At 52.7% G+C, this 23,422-nt stretch overlaps 1 protein-coding gene across 5 annotated transcripts in view; it reads right to left on the bottom strand.

The window, feature by feature from the left end:
• The window catches only part of ACOT7 (acyl-CoA thioesterase 7), a 130,941-nt gene that overhangs the window by 51,040 nt on the left and 56,479 nt on the right, over positions 1-23,422 (bottom strand). For all 5 annotated transcript variants that reach the window (XM_055262178.2, XM_055262177.1, XM_063631974.1 and 2 more), the window contains exons 4-6: positions 19,103-19,194; positions 12,967-13,081; positions 3,896-3,982 (exon numbers count right to left, since the gene is read on the bottom strand). In XM_055262178.2, coding sequence (XP_055118153.2) covers positions 3,896-3,982; positions 12,967-13,081; positions 19,103-19,194 — 294 coding nt within the window. The remainder of the gene's footprint in view (positions 1-3,895; positions 3,983-12,966; positions 13,082-19,102; positions 19,195-23,422) is intronic.

The raw sequence follows: 23,422 nt of genomic DNA, 5'->3' as shown, positions 1-23,422 counted from the left end.
TCCCTCTCCCAAGGTCTGGACCCCCACAGGTATCTGCTAGGTCACCCCTTCAGTCTGTGCAACCAAACGTGGGGGTAGTGGAGGGGAGAACAGGGGGTAACTGGTCTTTTCTGGGTCGACCCTGAGCACTCTATGGAGGAGGGTGGGGGACCATGGAGTGACTCACTCAGGACTCAGGGAAGACAGAAATCAAAAGCCCAGTTTGCCCTCTTCACATGCCCTTCCACCCAGAACTGCACACACACCACCAACCCTCCTCCCGCACGGGACGATGATGGTCCTCCACACCCTCCACGAGCCCTTCAACCCAGAACGGCAGAGACCCCGCCAACCCTCCTCCCGCACGGGATGATGACCCTCCACACCCTCGGGTTCACTCCCCAGAGCTTTTCTATTCCCCTAACTAAAGACAGGAGGTTCTGTTCGTGCAACCAGGAAAGCAGCAATGAGCTAGTGTCTGGTGGGAGCACTGCGTTCTACCTGTGATTCCAGCCAGAACAGCCCCTCCCTTTCCAAGACACCCTTCATGAGTTTATCACCACCCAGACCTGTGTGTAAAGTCCTCAAGACCAAGGCTAGCCAGTGTGTGGAACTCACAGAAAACGGGACTCGGGCGCAGCTTTGCGCAGTCTAGAATTACAGAATAAAGGCTAAATTGGCATCCATTTCACCATTTTCTTCTGCAACTGGCATCTAGTGAATTACGGTTTAGTGAAGATTTTGATTCAAATAATTTTAGATGCCATTCTTGCCAACAGTACTTTACAGGAAAATACGATAAAATCACAGTTCATGTTTTCAATGCAGTGTTTATTTTATTCATTCGCTTCTGGTGAGTTACCAGGCCCTATAAGAGAAGGTTAAGGCTGGGCACGGTGGCTCATGCCTGTAATCCCAGCACTTTGGGAGGCCGAGGCAGGCAGATCACGGGGTCAGGAGATCGAGACCATTCTGGCTAACATGCTGAAACCCCGTCTCTACTAAAAATACAAAAAATTATCTGGGCATGGTGGCGGGCACCTGTAGTCCCAGCTACTCGGGAGGCTGAGGCAGGAGAATGGCGTGAATCCAGGAGGCAGAGCTTGCAGTGAGCCGAGATCGCACCACTGCACTCCAGCCTGGGCGACAGAGTGAGACTCCGTCACAAAAAAAAAAAAAAAAAAAAAAAAAGAGAAGGTTAAGCTTGGTAAAATTATTAGACAGATTTTTTACAAATTGTGGGCAGAAAATCCCTACTAAAATAGGCATTATTGTAAAGCCATTGTTCCTAATACACATCTTAACATGTGCCTGTATCAATGAAGCAGCTTAGACACCGTAAATGAACATGACATGCTGCAGACTTCCAAGGGGCTTCTCTAGTGACTTCTCCCATTCCTGGCATCTCACTGATACCTTTCAGCACATAAAAAAAGAAAGACTGGGCTTAAGGGTGTGGACTTTTCACCAAGTAGACAGCGACGATGGAAATGCCCCATTTAGTGAAGAACGTCTAACATGTCGACAAAATAAGCAAAACTCGTAGCCCAGAGTTTCACAAATTCCAGGCAGAATGAAGCTGTATGAGGCTCAAACACAATACTTGGAAGTGGCAGAAGCCTGGGCTTGGGATGGCCAGGCTCGGAAGAGGGAGCTGCGCCCACCCTGGAATTCAAGGGAGGACAGAGACATGGGGGCAGTAAGGAAGGGGCAACAGGGAATGCCTCTGAGGCAACAGCTGTTCTGCGGGCAGAGAGATACTCAGATTGTCACAGTGCTTGTGGGCCTGGAAGTGCTGTTATAAAGCACAGCTTCCCTTGGCAAGACCATAGTTAATCAGATTTACCAGCAGTGCAGCCACCACTGAGTGGGAAGAGGACAACAATCATGAAACAGGAAAAAGAAACACAAAAGGGGATTAGTTTAAAAAAGAAACAAACTTTGGAAACATATCTCACATCAGGGCCAGGCGTGGTGGCTCACGCCTGTGATCCCAGCACTTTGGGAGGCCGAGGTGGGCGGGTCACTTGAGGTCAGGAGTCTGAGACCAGCCCGGCCAACATAGTAAATAAAACCCCGTCTCTACTTAAAATGCAAAAATTAGCCGAGTGTGGTGGCATGTGCCTGTAATCCCAGTTACTTGGGAAGCTGAGGCGGGAGAATCCCTTGAACCCAGGAGGCGGAGGATACAGTGAGACAAGATCAGATCATGCCATTGCACTCTAACCTGGGCAACAGAGCGAGACTCCATCTCATAGGCCCAGAGCCAATGTCCCAAACCTGAAAGTGATTGGTGCCTCTCACTCATGGAGTAAGTATCTGCAAGGTGCCCCTTTGACTCTCTGTGGGTGCTGGAGCCAACACAAAGAATATGATCCAGTCCCTGCTCCTGAGGTGTCCCTGGTAGAAATATCAATGTAAGCCAGCACAGAGTGGTGCCGTTTGAGCTGGGTTTTGAAGGATAAATAGGAGTTTTCTGAGTGGAGAAGAAAACAGAACCTGGTGTTCCAGGCAATTAGAAATGACAGCATTGTGCAAAAGTGCCTGTTATGCCTGGGACAGATGAATAGCTCAGTACACCAAGAACAGCTGCGCCCAGCCTTCGTTAACCACACAGCACCTTCACAACTTCTGCTCTCACTGATACCACTTCACTATGGTCTTATCTCTTTGATGCTTTTCTTCAACCAACTTGTTTTTAAAAGCTTACTTTGGTCTTCTTCAAAATTACAGTAGCCATGAAATTACAGGTTTGATATGCTATCTACATTTTCTTTAAATCATGAAAAATAATTACACATCATTAAAGTAAAAAGTGTCCGTCTGTGAACCTAGAGTCTCTTGCATTCCAGCTATGTTTCCCAAACTCTGGGAAGCCGAGCTATGAACTTTAAGGCCTGTGTTGTTTGAGAAGAGTTCTGTACTTACTGGGAAAAAATAAATGCAAACATTAGAGGAAAAACATTACGAACGAGTCACTGCCGGTGAGTCCCAATGCTAGTCTTTGGGGCCGTCGGTGCCCTGCAAGGCCCTGCCCTGACCCTCAGCAGGCATTAAACATCTCACAACTATAAGATCCCGGGGCTGCATGTGAGCCTCCCCAGGGACGCAGTCATCTGTTTAACTTTTATCACCAATTTGAAAAACGGGTGCCAGCGTCTTTTTTTTTTTTTTGAGACGGAGTCTCACTCTGTCACCCAGGCTGGAGTGCAGTGGCACGATCTCAGCTCAATGCAACCTCTGCCTCCCAGGTTCAAGTGATTCTCCTGCCTCAGCCTCCCGAGTAGCCGGGACTACTGGCGCCCGCCACCACACCTGGCTAATTTTTGTATTTCTAGTAGAGATGGGGTTTTGCCATGTTGGCCAGGCCGGTCTTGAACTCCTGACCTCAGGTGATCCACCCACCTCGGCCTCCCAAAGTGCTGGGATTACAGGCGTGACCTATGGCGCCCGGCCCGCCAGCATATTTCTGTGATTTATTGTTCAACTTTTTTTTTTGAGATAGGGTCTCGTTCTGTTGCCCAGGCTGAAGTGTAGTGGCACAATCACGGCTCACTGCAACTTCGACCTCCTGGGCTCAAGCGATCCTCCCACCTCAGCCTCCCAGTAGCTGGGATCACAGGCGCAGGCAATCACGCCCAGCTTATTATTTATTTTTTTGTAGAGACAGGGGTCTCCCTATGTCGCCCAGGCTAGTCTTGAACTCCTAAGCTCAGGCAATCCTCCTGCCTCCATCTCCCAAAGTGCTGGGATTACAGGCATGTGCCACTGCACCTGGCCTATTGTGCAACTTCTTGGAAGTTTATACTTCACCAAACACAAGAGCCTCAAGTGTGTCAGACAGCAGCATGGCTCCCAGAGAAGCAACAATGAGCCAAGGGACAGGAATGGAGTGGCCAGGGCGCTTCCTTCTTACCTCCGTGCACAAAGCCGTGCAGGGTGCAGTCTGAAGGCCCCACCAGGTGGATCAAGCTGGACTGGCTGTAGCTGACAGTGTTCGGCTCTGGAATTGCAAAGGAGAGAGATTAGTTATGGGGTAGACTGATTCCCACAGCTGAATGGTCTGGCAATGCCGAAACCACCCTGAGGTCTGCACAGTCAACGAAGGCGTCTGAAGCCGGTTCAGCTATGATTTCTCTAAGGAAAACCATGGTCTCCAAACAGGCTACAGTTCGTGAAGGAGAGGTTTTCAAGGAGTCATGACCCATTCTGTTAGTGGGCCATGACGAGACTCTCTGGGGCCATTAGTGCCCTGCAAGGCCCTGCCCAGGGGTAGCCACGAAACACCTCAAAGCTGTGAGTCCCGGGGCTGCGTGTGACCCTCCACTAGGCTCTAGTTAACCATCTGACTTGCATTTCCAATTTTACAAAAAGTGCCACAGTGTTTCTGTAATTTACTCCACTGGCCTGAGAACGTACAGCTCCACAGGGAGCAAGCTGTTCCCTCTGGCCAGCCCCCAACCCCATTCACTGCTCTATCACCTCACTTTTGCAAGAGCCCCAAATACCTTGGAGGAGCTTCAGTCACCCAACACTGCACTGCTCCTGAAATATCTTTAAGAGGCTGCACTTAAGAAAAAAAGCCGATGACATATAACGTCCAGTCTCTAGAAGGTAGACCTTTCTTTTTTTCTTGAGACAAAGCCTCGCTCTATTGCCCAGGCTGAAGTGCAGTGGCACAATCTCAGCTCACTGCAGCCTACGCCTCCTGGGTCCAAGCAATTCTTGTGCCTCAGCCTCCCGAGTAGCTGGGATTACAGGCATCTGCCACCATACCTGGCTAATTTTTGTATTTTTAGTAGAGACAGGGTTTCACCATGTTGGCCAGGCTGGTCTCGAACTCCTGACCTCAAGTGATCCACCCGCCTCAGCCTCCCAAAGTGTTAGGATTACAGGTGTGAACCACCTCGCCCAGCCCAATATATAATTTTTAAAAAGCCAGTTATCCTTATTGTTTTCTCCGTCTGACAAGAGAAAATAGAATTACCGTGATCTTTTCGGATTCACAGCTGTCAGCTGTCCAGCTTTGACTGTGCAGGGACTATGTGGCCATATGGCTGTCCGTTTTTAGGGTTTATGACAAAATTAGCCCTGCCTCAACAAGTTCAAGTGCCTGCCTCATCCCTGGCCTTTGGGTTGAAAACAGTGTTCACTTCCAAGCCTGGTCCAGCCCTTTCAGTGCAGATGGGGTCTTGGCAGATCACCCAGCCCCTGGCTCCTGGGTTGGGATTCGCCTTTCTGGGGTCAGGCAGTGCTCTGGCCAAGCCCCAGGAAGATCCGCCCTGAGCCATCCATGAGGGTGCGAGGGCTGGTGAACATGGCCAGGCCAGGGGCTCGGCCCTGGGTCTGAAGCGCCTTCCACGCGATGTCTCTGGCCCTCTGGCCAGGCCCATAGTCCTGTTCCCGTAAGCAGTAATTTTGGGGTTTGAGGGCATGGGGGAAGCAAGAGAGGATAGGGGAGGAAGAGAGGTTCTGGAGTTGGACTGCCTGGGTTTGAATCCCAGCTCTGCTGCCTTCATGGGAACTTAACCTCCCTTTGCTTCAGTTTCCTTAGCTGGAACCAGGGATGGTGAAAGTGAAACTATCGGATTGTGAAGATGACGTAAACACCTAGCACACACGAAGCCCTGTAAATAGTTTGTCACATAGGACAGGATCCGAAAAGGAGAGTTTTGTGTTTATGGCTGTGTAAACCTCGCCCACTGCTATCCTGGGGGCCTGGTTCAGGCTCCTCACATCATTTTGAAACTGCAGGTTCACAGATTAGGCACTGTGTCAGTCAAGATCGTAGTCACTGCTGCAGCAGATAAACCCTAAAACCCTAGTGGGTCACACAGTGAGGTTGATTTCTTGCTTAGGTAAAGTCCAAATCAGGCTTTCCTCTCTCCTCCAAATGGTGGAGATGTAGGGATTCAGGCCCCTTTGATCCCGTAGCTCCATTACTTTTAATGAGTAGCTTTGAAAGTTACCTTGGAAAGGGACAGAGTCGGGGGAGGCTCACACACCTGAGGTTTTGATGGGTCAGGCCTGGAAGCAGCATTTCACTCTGCTCACACTCTAGACATGGTATTTTCACATCTGCTACAGGGAGGCAGGGCAGCGTGGCCCTGCTATGTGTGGAGACAGGCTTGGTCATCTCTGTCTGGTTCTACCCCTCCAGTCACCAGATCCCTGTTGTATTCTTGGCAAACGTAGAGCACCTCACCCTCAAGGACGACCACCTGAAACCCTATCCGGCCTCTGCGCTGACCTCAGAGCACAGCAGCTGGTCACATGCATGCAGTCTTCTCCATCGTGTTTAGATGCAATTCTTCATGTTCCTGCAGCCAATGAACTAAGAAGATGAGTTACCTGCACTTGCACCCTTTATACAGCAGCGGAAGAGGAAACAGAAGAGCACACTCATTCAGGAAAGGAAAGAACACAGGAGCTACCCAGGAGCCCCTGGCCCAAGCAGAGATGACTCCCGCCAGGGTCTGAGCTATGGCCATGGGGAAGGGTCTTTGGTTAGACTCTGATTCCACTCTTGGGGAGGAACTACATGGTCCTTGGCTCAGCCTCCTGGAAGGTTCTTCCCTGTTGGTTATCCACCATGGCCTCATCCAAGTGGGCACTGGGAAATAGGGGCCCACGGCCCACCTCCTGCTCCTCTAGGTTTGGAGAGGTTACTTTAAAGTTTGAACAGTCAAAAGCTTTTTTTCAGTCCAGGCAAATTCAGTTTCCTTGTAAACTTAGTAGGCATCTGATCTGTCTGCCTCTAGTCAGTTCCATGTGACAGGAACCATACCCAACGTTCTTTCCAAGTGTCATGCTCAAGCCTGGTGTATTTTTTTTACTTTTCCACCCCACTCCACTCCACTCTCTTTCTCACTCTCTCAAGACACACGTGGGTGCATAAACCACACTTTAATCTGATTTTCGACACAAGGCTGAGTCTTTTTTTTTTTTTTTGAGACGCAGTCTTGATCTGTCGCCCAGGATGGAGTGCAGTGGTGCGATCTCAGCTCACTGCAAGCTCCGCCTCCCGGGTTCACGCCATTCTCCTGCCTCAGCCTCCTGAGTAGCTGCAACTACAGGCGCCCGCCACCGCGCCTGGCTAATTTTTTGTATTTTTAGTAGAGACGGGGTTTCACTATGGTCTGAATCTCCTGACCTCGTGATCCACCCACCTCGGCCTCCCAAAGTGCTGGGATGACAGGCGTGAGCCACCGCGCCCGGCCAAGGCTGTCTTAATGGGCTTTTGATTTCAGTCTCCTTCCGTTCCCAGGTCAATAAACAATAGGCTTCTCCAATCTTTTCATGCCGCCAATTTCTGGCCTTCTCTCAGAGCTCCGCTCCTCGTGGTATTGTGGGTTTCAGGGTGTACTAAATTCCCCTGAGGCCCAAGGTGCCCTCAGCAATTGCAGGCTGATTCTGGACACCCCTAGACCCTGGCAGGCCCACGCTGAAGTAGCAGGTGGGAGAACAGGCATCCCCTCCCTTGGGCCAAGCCACAGGTCGTGCGAACTGGCTGCGATGCAGGACGTCGGGACCCCTAGGGGCTCCTTCCCAGAGCTTGGAGGGGTCTGTTGGTTGGCTTTGAGATCACGGCCCTGCATGCCAGCTCCCAGAGGGGCCCAGATGCAAGGACCTCTTGATGCATATTCAGGAGGGTGGGCTGGGTGGGGAGGCCCCCAGAATGTGGCTTCTTGGAAAGAGCTCCTCTACTCTGCTTCTGACTCCATGACATGCTACTTCTCCCACACACCCTGGCATGAGGGCAAGCCCAGGGCAGGAATGAGGAAACTCACATGGCAGCTAACAGTGACCAGGAGAGAAGGCAGGGGAGCCGGTTTGAAATTCTGTGTGTGGAGTGTACCCGTGTGCTGGGGCCGCTGTAACAAGAGTGCCCACCAAAGGCTGGCGCCTTAAGCGGCAGAAATTCGTCTCACAGCCCTGGAGGGTGGAAGTCCCAGGTCAAGGTATCAGCAGCTGGCTCTTCCTGAGGCCTCTCTGCTGGGCTTGTAGATGCCGCCTTCCCCCGTGTCCTCACAGGGTTGTTCCTCTGTGTGTGTCTGTCCTAACCTCCTCTTCTTGTAAAGACACCAGCCCACTCTAATGACCTCATTTTAACTTAATTACTTCTTTAAAGACTCTTTCTTTACATTCAGTGACATTCTGAGGCACTCAGGGTCAGGACCTCGACATATGATTTGTGGTGACACAATTTAGCAACCATGACCCAGAAGCACATCAAAGCCTCAGAAATGACACTGGGGCTGGGCGCAGTGGCTCATGCCTGTAATCCTAGCACTTTGGGAGGCTGAAGCGGGTGGATCACCTGAGTTCAGGAGTTCGAGACCAGCCTGGCCAACATGGTGAAACCCCTCTCTACTAAAAATACAAAAATTAGCCCGGTGTGGTGGCGGGTGCCTGTAATCTCAGCTACTTGGGAGGCTAAGGCAGAAGAGTCACTTGAACCAGGGAGGTGAAGTTTGCAGTGAGCTGAGATTGTGCCGTTGCACTCCAACCTGGCTGGGCAACAAGAGCAAAACTCCATCTCAAAAAAAAAAGAAAAGAAAAGAAAAGAAAAGCAATGACATTGGACACTTACGAGACCCCAGGTATCAACTTCTGGGTCAGGACCACCCTTCATCCCACCAGCTTTTTCAGCTACTGAGAAACATTACTTGCCTAAGGCCAGACCTAGAAAGGACTTGTCTTCACCTGAAATGAGTCCCAGTCATTTCGTGGCCCAGTGGGCTGGCATGTTCAACAGCTTGGGGCTTGTCAGTTAGGAATGAGCTACCCTTTCTGAGTGCCAGCTGTCCTGGGCAGGGAACAGATGAGGTCTAGTCCCTGACCAGGTCTGCCTTCTGGCCAGGCATGGTGGCTCACGCCTGTAATCCCAACACTTTGGGAGGCTGAGGAGGGCAGATCGCCTGAGGTCAGGAGTTCAAGACCAGCTTGGCCAACATGGCGAAACCCTGTCTCTATAAAAAATACAAAAATTAGCTGGGTGTGGTGGCACATGCCTGTAATCCCAGCTACTCGGGAGGCTGAGGCACCAGAATCACTTGAACCCGGGAGGTGGAGGTTGCAGTGAGCCGAGATCGCACCATTGCACTCCAGCCTGGTCAACAGAGTGAGACTCGTCTCAAAAAAAAAAAAAAAAAAAAAAAATATATATATATATATATATATACACATATATATAGAGAGAGACAAATTATAGCTGTATATATTGGACAAAGGGCTTTTAAGGAACTCTCGGACTCTGAGGTACCTGGGAGACGAGGCCACCCCTGTGGAGGTTGCTAGGCAACAGTCTGAACTCTTGCTCTAGGATGAGGTCTGGGATGTGGGGTGGACAGGGGCTGGGAGCAGGCAAGTCAAAGCATGTGTCACACCTGTTAGAAAGACCCCAGTGCCAAGCACATACGCACACTCTTCTCCCAGAGCTGCTGTTCCCCATTGACCCAGACACCCCTGCCAAACCCAACTCAGGCTAAGCCACCATACAGGAGACCAGGCTGGTCTCAGATGAGCCCACCCCTGGGCTCCCGAGGGCACTGGGAAGCCCTGCCACTGAGATGCCGGCTCTACCAGGAAACTGGAGTCAAAGATGCAGATGTTCAGAAACGCTCAAGAAAGAATGGACACGGGACTTCCTAAGAAACATTTAAAAGCCGAGTCTCTAATCCGATCATCTGAGGAAGATGCATTTTTACAAAACAAAAAAGTAAAAATAAAAGCACATACAAATCAGGAAATCTTGAGATTTAGGAGGCCAACTCTGACTGACAGTGAATAACACATTCTGAAAAATATCGTGTGTAGATTTACAGTCAATCGGAGGCTGGCAAACAGAAGAGAATCCCACGAGTAAAGGAATTTAAACTGATTGAAAACCTTGAGTAATTTTAGTGTCCCTGAGGATCAGTTAAAGGCAGAAGCTAGGATCTAATCCATGCTTCTCAAAGCCAGAGTCAGCCCAGCAGTGCTGCCCATTCCCCCCGGGGTCTGGCACCTACCCCAAGCTCTCTCCAGAAACCACTCATGAAAAGGTAGGTCCAGGAAGCCCCCATGTTCCACCCAACCCTCTCCTCCAGGACCACTTTGTGTTAGGCTAGACATAGCCTCTTCTTGTCTCTTGCAAGGGCACTGATCACTGGATTTGGGGCCCACCTGCATAACCCAGATGATCTCATTTCAAGATCGTTAATTTAACCACATCTGCAAAGACCCATTTTCCATATAAGGTCCCATTCACAGGCTCTAGGGATTTGAATGTGGACATATCTTCTGGCCCTGAGGTGTCTTTCCTAAGACACCTCCCCTTGCTCCCATCCCATCACATTCCTTAGGGCCTGTGTCTAACCTGACTGCTGGGCTGCCCTCCCAAAAACACAGCCTGGGCACTGCCTGCCCCAGGACGTGCCTCCAGGCCTGTCTGGTGTATTGCTGTGTTGATAAACTCGCTGTTTAAATTTTATTTTTAAAAGATATCTCAGCCGGGCGCGGTGGCTCACGCCTGTAATCCAGCACTTTGGGAGGCCGAGGTGGGCGGATCACGAGGTCAGGAGATCGAGACCATCCTGGCTAATACGGTGATACCCTGTCTCTACTAAAAACACAAAAAATTAGCCGGGCATGATGGCACACGCCTGTAGTCCCAGCTACTAGGGAGCCTGAGGCAGGAGAATGGTGTGAACCCGGGAGGCGGAGCTTGCAGTGAGCCGAGATCGCGCCACGGCACTCCAGCCTGGAGGACAGAGCGAGACTCTGCCTCAAATTAAAAAAAAAAAAAAGATATCTCTTCACTGGGGTTTCATCAAAGCAGCACCATTCTTTCTATTAATACTGATACATTAATTTTCTTTCTTTCTTTTTTTGGTGTCTGTTAAAAAGCAGACATGAAAAGAGAAGAAACCTACAGTGGTTTCCCCAACAGTAAAGAAACCGACCTACCCAGTCCCACTGGCCTAAGGTGACAACCATTCCGCTTTTGGCAGGTTGAGGCTGGAGCACAGACTGAGTCAGAGACACAAATGTGAGACCAAATACACGCAAACTCCTGTTCAAGCCTCAAGTTGACCCGCCCGGAAAACAAGCACACTCCTGCTGCACGCCAGCAGCCAAGCCCAGAAAGCCATGCTCTCATCTGTGCGCCCACTGGGTTTTCACCAGTCCCCTTTGGTGCTTACATGGACAAAGCAAGGGAGGTGAGCGGCCATAACAATGCCCCGAGTCCAGGGTAGCAGGGGCCAGGGCGCCTCTCGGCAGGGCTAGGAGCAGGTGGACCCCAGAGTGGAGCCCACATCACAGGCACATCTAAGGGGGAAAGGGAGTACTTGAGGCAGGTCCTCCACCACTGCTGAGGGTGGAGGCAAAACAGAGAAAGCTGAGTAAGAAACTCAAACACCCACCATGGCCAGGATCTCCCCAGGCACGGTGGGGGGCAGCAAACCCTCCTCAGGCTGCCGTCCCGCATGAGGTACCCTATGGAACCCAGCACAGAGCACGAATGTGCCACGAGCCCAGGCCATCGCACGGAGGCAGAGAAGCACACAGTGCGTCCTGAAGGGAGTTCTCCTGCCACTATGACAACGTGACCACCATGTGTGCGGTAGGGAGAGGGGTAATGCGCGTTGCCTGTCCCCGAGAGCTCACCCTGTTCCTAGGGGGACAGATGCTCCCCAGGGCCCCCTGCCCTGAATTGTTTCTAGGAACTTGGGGAGTTCTCTGGGTAGAAAGTCCTTGCTTGAGGCAAAACATCTCATCGTGCCTTCGTTTAGATTTTGAGTGAACATTTTATTAAAGCCAGAGCACCCTGACATGAGAGCAAGAGGATGGATGGCAGAAGGGACCAACACCACAGGGAAGCTGGGCATGCCACAAAGCCCAGTGCCTGCTGGCAGAGCCACTCCTCCAATCAATGTCTGAACAGTGGGGCCGGGAAGAAGTGGCGCTTGAACAGCTGCTGCCGTTTTTTTCTTTTTTGGATGAGTTGGAAATCCCATCAAGAACAAGCCACTTGGCCAGGTGTGGTGGTTCACACCTGTAATCCCAGCACTTTGGGGGGCCAAGGCAGGCTCATCACTTGAGGTCAGGAGTTTGAGACCAGCCTGGCTAACATGGTGAAACCCCATCTCTACTAAAAATACAAAAATTAGCCGGGCATGGTGGCACGTGCCTGTAATCGTAATACCAGCTACTTGGGAGGCTGAGGCAGGAGAATCACTTGAACCCAGGAGGCGGAGGCTGCAGTGAGCCGAGATTGTGCCAGTGCACTCCAGCTTGTGTGACATAGCAAGACTCCAGCTTAAAAAAAAAAAAAAGAAAAGAAAAGAACAAGCCACTAGGCCGGGCGTGGTGGCGCACGCTTGTAATCCCAGCACTTTGGGAGGCCAAGGCGGGCGGATCACGAGGTCAGGAGATCGAGACCACGGTGAAACCCCGTCTCTACTAAAAAAAATACAAAAAATTAGCCGGGCGTGGTGGCGGGCGCCTGTAGTCCCAGCTACTCGGAGAGGCTGAGGCAGGAGAATGGCATGAACCCGGGAGGCGGAGCTTGCAGTGAGCCGAGATTGCGCCACTGCACTCCAGCCTGGGCAACAGAGCAAGACTCTGTCTCAAAAAAAAAAAAAAAAAAAAAAAAGAACAAGCCACTGAGCAAACACAAGGAAAAGATACAAAAAAAACAAGTTCCTCGTGAATAGGTGCACACCACCTGCCTGGCAATGGAGGCCCCACACACAGTGCCCTCATGGGACTCACTGAGTCGCTCAGGTCGCCTTCCAGCTGTGTGACTGGAGAGGTCTACAGGGCTCAGGGCAGGGCTGGGGGACAGCCGTCCCTGGGGACCCCAGAGAAACCGGTTCCAGGAGAGCGTGCTCAGCACCTGGGGAACCTCAAGCATGAGGCTCACCTAGGCCCGGCCAGCTCCTGCCTCCTACGCGTCCCCAGTGAGGAGCGGCACCTGCTGCTGGTGTCCACGGCTCTTACCTGGGTTGAGGACTGGCTGGACGATGTCGCCGTTCCTCCACTTGGTCTCCATGCGCTCCAGCTTCTGGGCTTCATACCGCTTCCGGCCCTCCTCCTCCTGCTCCTGCCGGGAATACTGCGGGAAACCAAAGACAGGTCAGGCCCAGGCGGAACACGGCCTCCTCCCCTTGCCGGGCGGCCACGACCCCAGGCCCCTTATGTCACATAGCCTTGTGTAACTGGGACTATTTTTTCTTCTGTTCATGTGTGTTTAATATAAGTAATAGGAATACAGAAAGAGTGAAATCCCATGTGGCTCCACTCCCCAGAGAGACAACCTGGGTCAAATGTTTGGTTTAGATCCTTCCTGGAATTGCTTTAATGCCTACAAATATAGAAAAAGCTCTATGGTGCTGTATGTGGAGCTTAAAAGCAACCGTGTGTCTATTTAACGTAATTTTTGTAACTATGTGGGCACTTAGCTTGTTCCCAATTTTTATTTTCTTTTCTTTTTTTTTGAGATGGAGTCTCGCTCTGTCCCAGCCTGAAGTGCAGTGGCGCGATCTCGGCTCACTGCAACCTCCGCATCCCAGGTTCAAGTGATTCTCCTGCCTCAGCCTCCCTAGTAGCTGGGACTACAGGTGCCTGCCACCATACCCGCCTAATTTTTGTATTTTTAGTAGAGACGGGGTTTCACCATGTTGGCCAGGCTGGTCTTGATCTCTCGACCTTGCGATCTGCCCGCCCCAGGCTCCCAAAGTGCTGGGATTACAGGCGTGAGCCACCGTGCCCGGCCCCCGCTTTTTCACTATTAAAACCATATTGATCTAGGTTACTTAAAATCATTTTGCACCGTCTCATTCCTTCCTAGGATTCATTACAGAATAAAGGGATCCTCAAAAAGGCCCCACCCACTCTCCCAAGTCCACGACAGACCAGGAACCCTGTGTGTCCCTGCTGACCCTTGGCCAATCGAACAGGCTATATATTAGTAGAGAATGGGCAGTCAAAGATGGAACCGTCCCCCCGAGTCTCTCTGAATGAATCACAGGGGTTTTGACTCCGGAAGTTAAAAATAAATGTGAATATAAGACTCAGCACAGGCCGGGCATGGTGGCTCGCGCCTGTAATCCCAGCAATTTGGGAGGCTGAGGCAGGTGGATCACTTGAGGTCAGGAGTTCGAGACTAGCCTGGCCAACATGGTGAAACCCCGTCTCTACTAAAAATACAAAAATTAGCCAGGGGTAGTGGTGGGCACCTGTAGTCTTAGCCACTCGGGAGGCTGAGGCAAGGGAATCGCTTGAACCCGGGAGATGGAGGTTGCAGTGAGCCGAGATTGCGCCACTGCACTCCAGCCTGGGTGACAGAGCGAGACTCCATCTAAAAAAATAAATAAATAAATAAAAAACACCAACGACTCAGCACAAAAACCAAAGCTCCTGAGTCCTGGGACACAACAGGGGGATACTGCATTTTTTGGACGTAACAGACGGTTCACTCATTGCCCTCCTGTGCACAGTGGAGGGGACGCACCACACTCGGATGGGACCCTCGGAGGCGCCCTCAGGGCCTGTGTGCTGGCTCCAGGCTGGTTCCAGACCCTCTCTCTGCCTGCTCCATCCCCCAGGACCTTCTCCCTCCCCCTTGGCCTGGCCAGGGGCCGACTACCACCTGGCTGTTCTGATTAGCCTCCACTTCTGCTCTCACATTCACTCAACCAATCATTCCAGCTAAGCTTGTGGGGAAGCCACAGAACTCAGGGCCCCTCTGGGCCCCTCTCGGCCGCCTGTTGAAGCCCCTCTGACCTAAGCAAGTTCACTTCAGACGGCTGTGTTAGGCCTTCTTTCAAAAGCCAGTTTTAAACATCTCGATAATTCCTGCTCATGGCTCAGCTCCAAAATTGTGCAGGGCCTGAGCACCATTCACCAGTCCTCGGCTTAATTACCCATCATCTTTAGCTGAGAACCCATCTTCAAATGAGGCTGAGAAGGGAGCTGAAGGGTTTGTTCAAAAGAAGCAAACTGTGGGGAGTGTTTTAAGTTGCAGTGGATAATTCAACCTTTTCCTCCATAAATAAACTACGTCCTAATGTTCCACCGGCCAAGTAATGACTGTGAGAAGAGAGTCTGTGCTGTGTGTCTACCTAGGAACATTGGTGGGTGAACTTCAGCATCCTCAAGAGATGCCTTTTAAAGGGATTTTTTTTTAAAGGAGCCAGCCCCCGGTCTAATAAATCCTCGTGGTATCCAGTACATTTGTCTGGGCTTGGCGGGCACACAGGGAAATGATGGGGCCCAGTCCTGGACACAAGCCACGAGGAGAAGCCCAGCCTCCTCTCCAACTCTGCCTTTCCATCTGGGAACAAAACCGCTGGAACATTTTAATGATGGCTGGCACCTAACTCTCACCCCCGAGAGCTCATCAAACCCAACTGATCTGAAGCAGCAGACAGTGTGGCCCAAATATCTGAGAGACAGGCTGCAAACCTCTTCGCTCGAGCACACATTCAGACATTTGAAAAAAACCAAAGCATCCACCCCCGACGGCCACTCAGCCTGTCCAGGGCTGCAGCTGCCCCTCTGGTCATCCTGGGGCCCCTCGGGCCCATCACAGGGCCACCGAGGTTCCCTGCTCACTGGGAAAGCTACAGGCAGGCTGGGGAGGAAGGTGAAACAAAGAAAAGACGTCCTGCACTAGACGACTCTGCACACGGCAGGCAGCTGGGTTCCTCCAGGGAGATGTACACATCCAGGAAACCGGTGTGTGTGTGTGTGGGATGTGTGTGTGTGTGTGCATGCGTATTCAAGATATCTACATGCATACATATGTGACATCTCTATTTGTATGTGTATATATATTATATATATCTGTATATCTATACATACAGGGATGTACATTTTCCTAAATCACGGATGGCTGTCTGTAGAAAGGTCAGCGGGAGCATGCTCATGGACTATAAGACAGCCCTGTGGCCAGGCCACCAGCAGATGAACATAAATGCCCACCGGAGCCAGGAAAGGAAACTGCACTTTCTGGGATTCCTAAGCAGGCCTCTGGCTGGGCCCACCAGTGAAAAACAGGAGACCTAGATTCCAAACCAGCGGGAGGTTTACACTACGTGGGCCTGGCATGTGTTGGGGGGAAGATGGTGCAAATAGCTCTGAACAACAGCTGCAGCTGAGAACTGTGCAGCCTCTCCCATCTGCAGCTCTGGCTGCCTCGGCTCCGTGGAATGGTTTCAACAACTCCCCGACAAGGCCAAGTTGATATTTATGTCTCATCAAACCCACTATACAAAGGAAATGAAAAAGCAACTGGGAGCTCCTCCAGGATGTGGGAGGGAGGGAGCTAATTACTGGGCAAGGAGAGGCGAGGCTAAGAGGGGCCACGCTGAATGCACCCTGTCCCTGCAGCGAGGGGACAGGAGCCAGGGGAGTCAGAAGCTACCCGTCCCCTCCACTGGCCAAAAACCCAGCAGCTCTTCGCGCATTGATCCTAAGCAACAAGGCAGGAAAAGTGACTGTGTTCAGGTCCAGACCCGCCCCTCGGTATCACCCGCCTGAGATGCACCATGAGATGCTGAAGCCAGGCATGGGGCCTGGGAGAGATTTCAGAACTGGGTAGCATCTGAAAATTAAATCTGTTAAATGCTATGTCTCAATATTTACATGTGATGTGGCTCACTGAACGCCAAGGGCTTAGAGAAAAGAATGAATGTGGGGTGGGTGCGCTTGCAATTCTGCGGAGAACAGTCAGGAGCCCCCACCTGATCCCCGCTCCTTAGGTCTTCAACCACCCCTGAGTTAGCACTGCTGAAAATGGCCACAATTTCCACCTCAGCCAAGAAGCAGGGAGAGAGGAGAACAGCCCCACGAAGAACAAGAGACAGGAGAGGGTGTTGAACCGACGGCTGGTGCAGTGGGTTGAACAGCATCCCTCAAAATGTATATCCACCTGAAACCTCAAAATGCAAACGCTTCCAAAAACCAGGTCTTTGTAGTTGTAAATAGTTAGAATGAGGTCACAGCGGAATGGGACGGGCCCTAAGCCCAGTGACCCGTGCTCTTGTAAGCAGGCCGTGCGAAGATGGAGGCAGAAGCTTCAGTGACGCAGCCTCAGCCAAGGGACGCCTGGAGCCACCCGGTGCTGGAGAGGCCAGGAGGGATCCTCGCCTGAGGCCAGTGGAGGGCGCGGGGCCTTGCCCATACCTTTAGACTTCTGGCCTCCAGAATTGTGACAGAATCAACTTCTATTGTTTGAGAGCTACCCAGTCAGTGGCACTTTGTCACAGCAGCGCCGGGACACTGTCAGGCGGGAGTGTGAGACCTCGGACTCCACACCCCGACCCTGAGCCCCCACCCACTGGCCAGATTCTGGCATGCTGCCATCTTGCTCTCATAAAACCAAAGTTGCAGCCACCAGCCTGCCCTTCCCATTAAATATGGACAGGGCTCCCCTGTCACCAAGATTAAAAAAAACAAAACCTAGGCCAAACAGCAGCTGGACCTGCCACACCCACCTGGGGAGACACCCCACCCAGACCTTCACTGCCCTCTGAGGAGACCCTGGCAGGGTGCCTGGTCAGACACAGAGCTGGGACAGAAGAGATGGCAGGAAGCAGGTCTCAGGGAGCACCTCCCCAGTCTCACATGGGCAGTGGCAGCAGGGACCGAGGCCCCATCAGCCCTGGTGACCGGGGGGCCACAGGAAGACAGAGAGCCAGGCCTCCTACAGGCTGGAAGTGGCCTGCGCCCGGCAAACGCTGGAGAGGGAACCAGGGCTTCCGGCAGCGGCAAGAGCACCCAGCGTCTCTATTGGGTCTGGAAGCAAAAAGAGCAGGCACCAATTCCTGACAATCTGGTTCTCAGTTTTATTATTTCTAAAAATGTATTCTATATATATATATCTCAGCCGGAGGAAAAGCTCCCTGCCGGGGCCCACACTGCAGAGACTCAGAGCTCTAAGAAGAGCTCCTCCTGGGGGCTGAGGCCTGCGGACCACAGGGTCAGGCTGCGGGAGGAGCTGGTCACATCTGTCCTTGGACTTGCCAGTGAACTTGGGGCACAGGAGAAGGAGGCGAGGGAGTACTTTTAGAGAATGAATTAAATTTCTTTATTCCCAACGTCTCCCCTCCAAGAGTCTGTATGCGTGGCTTCCACAGGCTCCGCCCACAGGCCCACCCATGGCAGGACCCCTCTGACAACATAATGAACTGGTATTACGAAAGGTGCTTCCGCCAGGCGCAGTGGTTCACGCCTGTAATCCCAGCACTTTGGGAGGCCGAGGTGGGTGGATCATGAGGTCAGGAGATCAAGACCATCCTGGCTAACACGGAGAAACCCCGTCTCTACTAAAAAATATATATAAAATAATTAGCTGGGCATAGTGGCGGGCGCCTGTAGTCCCAGCTACTCGGAGAGGCTGAGGCAGGAGAATGGCGTGAACTTGGGAGGCGGAGCTTGCAGTGAGCCGAGATCGCGCCACTGCACTCCAGCCTGGGCGACAGAGCAACATTCCGTCTCAAAAAAACAAAAAAGAAAGAAAGAAAGATGCTTCCAACCACAGCGAAGCCAGAAAGGAGAGAAACCCAGAGAAGGAGGCAGGCCCCAGCAGGGGACAAGAAGGGAGAAAGACAAAAGCTCATGTGAGAGCTGTCTCCACAGCCACTGCGTCAGAAGCAGAGATCAGAACCAGCTTGCAGGGGCCACGGGGGAGTAGCTGGCCCGGCCCGGGCAGCCTGGTGGTCCTGGCTCCCGAAAGGACACGTCACTATCATGATCCTGTCACCGTCTTTCCTCTGGTTAGGGAGTGTGACAAAAAGGTCCCTAGGTTGGAGGGATGTTTACGTCCACGGGTTCTGGGCCAGCTTGCGCTCACATTCCCAGCATGAATTAAACATATATTAGAAGATCCCACACAGACATGTCTCCTCCCTACCCGTGTTTCCTCGGAGGCAGGACAGAAACTCCTGTGGAGCCAGGGATGCCCTGCCCAGCCCAGACGGGACACTGCTTGCTGGTGGACCTGGCCCCCTGTGCCCTAGCTCTGGCTTGTCGCTCCCTTGGGACCCTTAGCTGAACGAGCCTCCCACCATCAGGTGAGGTGACCTGATCTCTGCCATCTGCCCCCAAGAGAGAAGTAGAAAGGGCACCTTACCACTACAGGAGGCACCTCGAGGACCTTGTCCACGTTCTTCAGCGACAGGGGCACATACCACAGGGTGGCCTTATTGGTCAGCTTTTTGGCACCTTAAGAGAAGAAAATCACATTAAGTGACGCCCAGGAGACGGGCTGGGAATGTGAGCAGCCAGGCACATGGCAGGTGCTGCTCCAGCGCCCGGTCCCAGTACCTGAAACACACCGCACTGTGCACCACCTCTCTGGCCCCCAACCCCCAAGGCCCCAAGGCCTTTTCAGCATCCTGGCCGGGGAGTGCTGCCATCATGTGAGTGTGGACAAACAGAACAAGAGACCCCAGAGCCCACGGAGAGAGGCTGCATAGGGCCCACCCCCATCACAAGGCATGCCCCCCCAAAACTGGCTTGAGCTCAGGATCCCAGCCCCTCCCAATGCACCCACTCTGGGGGCAGTTCTCCCTTTCCAGGGGCTGCTGAAAAGACGTCAGACCACGTGGTTGAAGCCTGGATGGTCCGGAGCTGGTCAGCCACAACACCCAACAGGGATCACCCTGGAGGGCACCAACTGCAGGCAACCCCCTCTTCCTGGTGTTCTGACAGAAAGGGAGCCTGATTATGAAAACACATCAGAGGCTCCCGATGAGCCTCCCAGACAGAGGGGAAGGACTGATTGGCTGCAGGAAGACACCCTTCGTTCTGCCTGGGGACACGAGGCTGAGCCCGCTTCACCTGCTGGCTCAAGTCTCCACCAACTGATTGCTGCTGACATCGAACGTCAAAATCAAAAGCACCTTGCTGGGGAACTTGACGTCCTGATGCTCAGATAAGCAACGTCTTCTGCAGATCCCATCCACCTGTCTAAGCACTGCCAAGAACTCCCGCCAAACGGGGAAGCCCAGAAAGACACTTGGCCCATACAGACATGCAGGCTGCAGAGGTTCGGGAGGATGTGGAGGCTGTGCCCAGGCAGAGCAGCCCAGGGGAGGGGCAGGGGGGACGGCCAGGGCCCCCACAGCCCAAAGCATAGAGCAGTGGAGCCAGCTCATCAAAGCCCCATTTTTGCCACCCCAGGAACTTCCTTTCCTTCACACCAGACACTCGGGTGTGCTAGTGCTAGCCCATCCAAAGCTCCACCAGAAGCTTCCAGGTGCCAAGAGACGGGCTATAGGCTGCTGACTCCTTGGGGCACTGAGCCCACCCACAGAGCAAAGTGGGGCTGCAGGACAGGGAGGCCTGTCCGTGCTGAGAAACACAGGCTAATGGCCTGCTGGGGCTAAAGGAGCCTAGAGATCCCTGGTGTACACCCCTCACTTGTACAGAAGGAGCCTGAGGCCCAGAGACGTCAAGGGGTTTACCCTGGGTCACACAGCAACTTGGTGCCATACTCCCACGTCCCAGTCATTTCAGAGAAGTATCTGCAAGGATGCCTTTAAAAAGTGGCTTTGTCAGGTACGGTGGCTCACACCTGTAATCCCAGCACTTTGGGAGGCTGAGGTGGGTGGATCACTTGAGCTCAGGAGTTCCAGACCAGCCTGGGCAACATGGCGAAACCTCGTCTCTACCAAAAATACAAAAAATTAGCTGGGTTGGCTAGGAGCCATGGCTTACGCCTGTAATCCCAGCAGTTTGGGAGGCCGAGGCAGGCGGATCACCTGAAGTCGGGAGTTTGAGACCAGCCTGACCAACATGGAGAAACCCCCGTCTTTCCTAAAAATACAAAAATTAGCTGGGCGTGGTGGTGCCTGTAATCCCAGCTACTTGGGAGGCTGAGGCAGAATAGCTTGAACCTGGGAGGCGGAGGTTGCGGTGAGCCGAGATGGCGCCATTGCACTCCAGGCTGGGCAACAAGAGCAAAACTCTGTCTCAAAAAAAAAAAAAAAATTAGCTGGGCATGGCGGTGCACACCTATGGTCCCAAAGGCTGAGATAGGAGGATCGATTGAGCCCGGAAGGCAGAGATTACAGTGAGCCTAGATTGCACCACTGCACTCCAGCCTGGGCGACAGAGCGAGGCCCTGTCTTAAAAAAAACAAATAAAAGTGGCTTCTTCAATGTGGAAGATCCTCACTATAAAGCAGAAGAGCGAACTGCAGGAAACAACAGACGAAAGGGAGACAGGAGTAGCCCCAGGGCCCTGCCTAAAACCCCCAGAGGAGCTCACTTCCCACCAGTTACCTGAACCTGCCTTCCCAAGGCAAAGTGCTTTTCCTCCTCAATAAACACAGCCCCAGGCTCCAAGTCAAGCCCCAGGGGGCCCATTAAGAAAAGGCCTGTGCCTGCCCCTCCTCCCTGCACGGAACACGCCTTGAGGACGTGGGGCTCCCAGTGCTTGGGAACCACAGGCAAATAATATGGGAAAATATTTCCACCGCACTGTGACTGAGAGTGAATCTGACAACCTGCTTTTGGGAATAAATATTTCCTGTTGGATTCTGCTAGAGCCAGCCTGACAAGCCGGTTTCCATGACAACTCCAGTGGCCCTCTGGACCTAAATGAACACCATGGAGCAAATGAGGCAAACATGCTAATTGTATTTTCTCCATCATTTAATGAAACCATCAAAAGACAACGGTAGTATTAAAAAATTATCTCTCGGCCAGCTGCGGTGGCTTACGCCTGTGATCCCAGCACTTTGGCAGGCCGAGGCAGGCGGATCACGAGCTCAGAATCGAGACCATCCTGGCTAACAGGTCTCTACTAAAAATACAAAAAAATTAGCCACGCATGGTGACACGTGCCTGTAATCCCAGCTACTCGGAAGGCTGAGGCAGGAGAATCACTTGAACCTGAGAGGGGGAGGTTGTAGTGAGCCGAGATCGCGCCACTGCACTCCAGCTTGCACGACAGAGCAAGACTTAGTCTCAAAAACAAACAAACAAACAAACAAACAAACAAAAACTCTTAAAATCTTAAGAGCTCGCAGCTATTTTTCTGGAGCAATTCACAGCAATCACATCCCAGTTAGCTTAATATTTTGACAGTTGCTGGAGATAAATGAGCTGCCTCAAAGGCAGGTTTGCAGGTCGTCTGCCTGGGCCTGTGCTCGCTCAGCGGCCTCGTGACAGGCAGCACAGCCCAGGTAGAGGGGACACACAAAACAGGGGACCCCTGCCTCCTGGGGTGGAGACAGCACACGGCTGTCACGCACACAGCTTATGACTCAGCCTGCTCCAGGCCAGGGTCCCCGTGCGCATCCTCTGCCCCTACCTGCAATACCCCATCTTTCAGAGGTCACCACCCATTCAGCCAGTGCTCCCCGCGTGCCCACCGTGTGCCAGGGGCTGTTCTTGGTGTTGGGGCCTTCATAAGTTCAATTTCCAGGGGACACATGGGCAGAGACAGAGAAGGGCCTTAAGAGAACAATAGAGACTGCAGAGAGAGATGGCAGAGAAGCAGAAGCACAGACGAGGAGATGAGCGAGACAGAGGGGGAGATGAGACCCACAGTCACAGAGTGAGACAACAGCGGGCTCCGGGGCCTGACCAAGATATGGAGAAAAGCCACAGCCTCGGGGCTCCAAGGCCTCCCTGCCCAGCCCCTGCTACAGGGAAAAGGCTGAAGCTGGGAGGAAGAACCTGGGGCACCGCCCAGCCCCACTGGGAAAAGCCTTCATGTGCTGGCAAGCGCATCCTGCCTTCTCCAAGCCTCACATGCATGACAGGGCAATGCCAGCCCTGATGTCCTCAGGGAGGAAGGGTGGGCATCTCTGTCCCTCTCTGAGCCCATCCTTCGGAGGAGGAGGAGAAGGCCAAGGGCTGTGGTGGCCGGGACACAGAGGGGAGGCCGAGAAGCTCCCAGCACCTTCTGGGTGAGCTGGTGGGGGCTGTTCTCTCATGCTCGCACCTGCCCTGGTTCTGCACAGGAGCCTCTCCCCCTCTCCCCACTCTCAGCCCCTAAAGAGCAAGGGATCCCCACGAATATGTCAGATCGTGTCGTCCTCATCAAAACCCCATCAGCCAGCATGTCTCAGCACTGATGCCCAGTTCTTCCTGGTCGCCTCTGCTCATTCACTTATTCATTCATTCATTTGCTCATCCACTATCGGTTCCATGTCTATTATGGGCCAGCAGAAGCGACCAGGAAAGGGAAGTTCATGATCTGGGGAGTTCCTCAAGCTCAGTACCCCTGACCTTTGGCATGCATCGCTCTCTGCTGTGGGGACAGCGGCTCCCAGCCATGCTGAAAGCCTGAGAACGCCTTTCTGTCTCCCTGCCTCTCTCATCATCCCAAACTGCTCGGCCGGGCTCGGTGGCTCACGCCTGTAATCCCAGCACTTTGGGAGGTCGAGGCGGGTGGATCACCTGAGGTCAGGAGTTTCAGACCACCCTGGCCATCATGG

Source organism: Symphalangus syndactylus, chromosome 22 (assembly GCF_028878055.3).
Source record: "Symphalangus syndactylus isolate Jambi chromosome 22, NHGRI_mSymSyn1-v2.1_pri, whole genome shotgun sequence".
NCBI lineage: Eukaryota > Metazoa > Chordata > Mammalia > Primates > Hylobatidae > Symphalangus > Symphalangus syndactylus.
The sequence above is the reverse complement of the archived record's forward strand: the minus strand, read 5'-3'. Positions and strand labels throughout refer to the sequence as shown.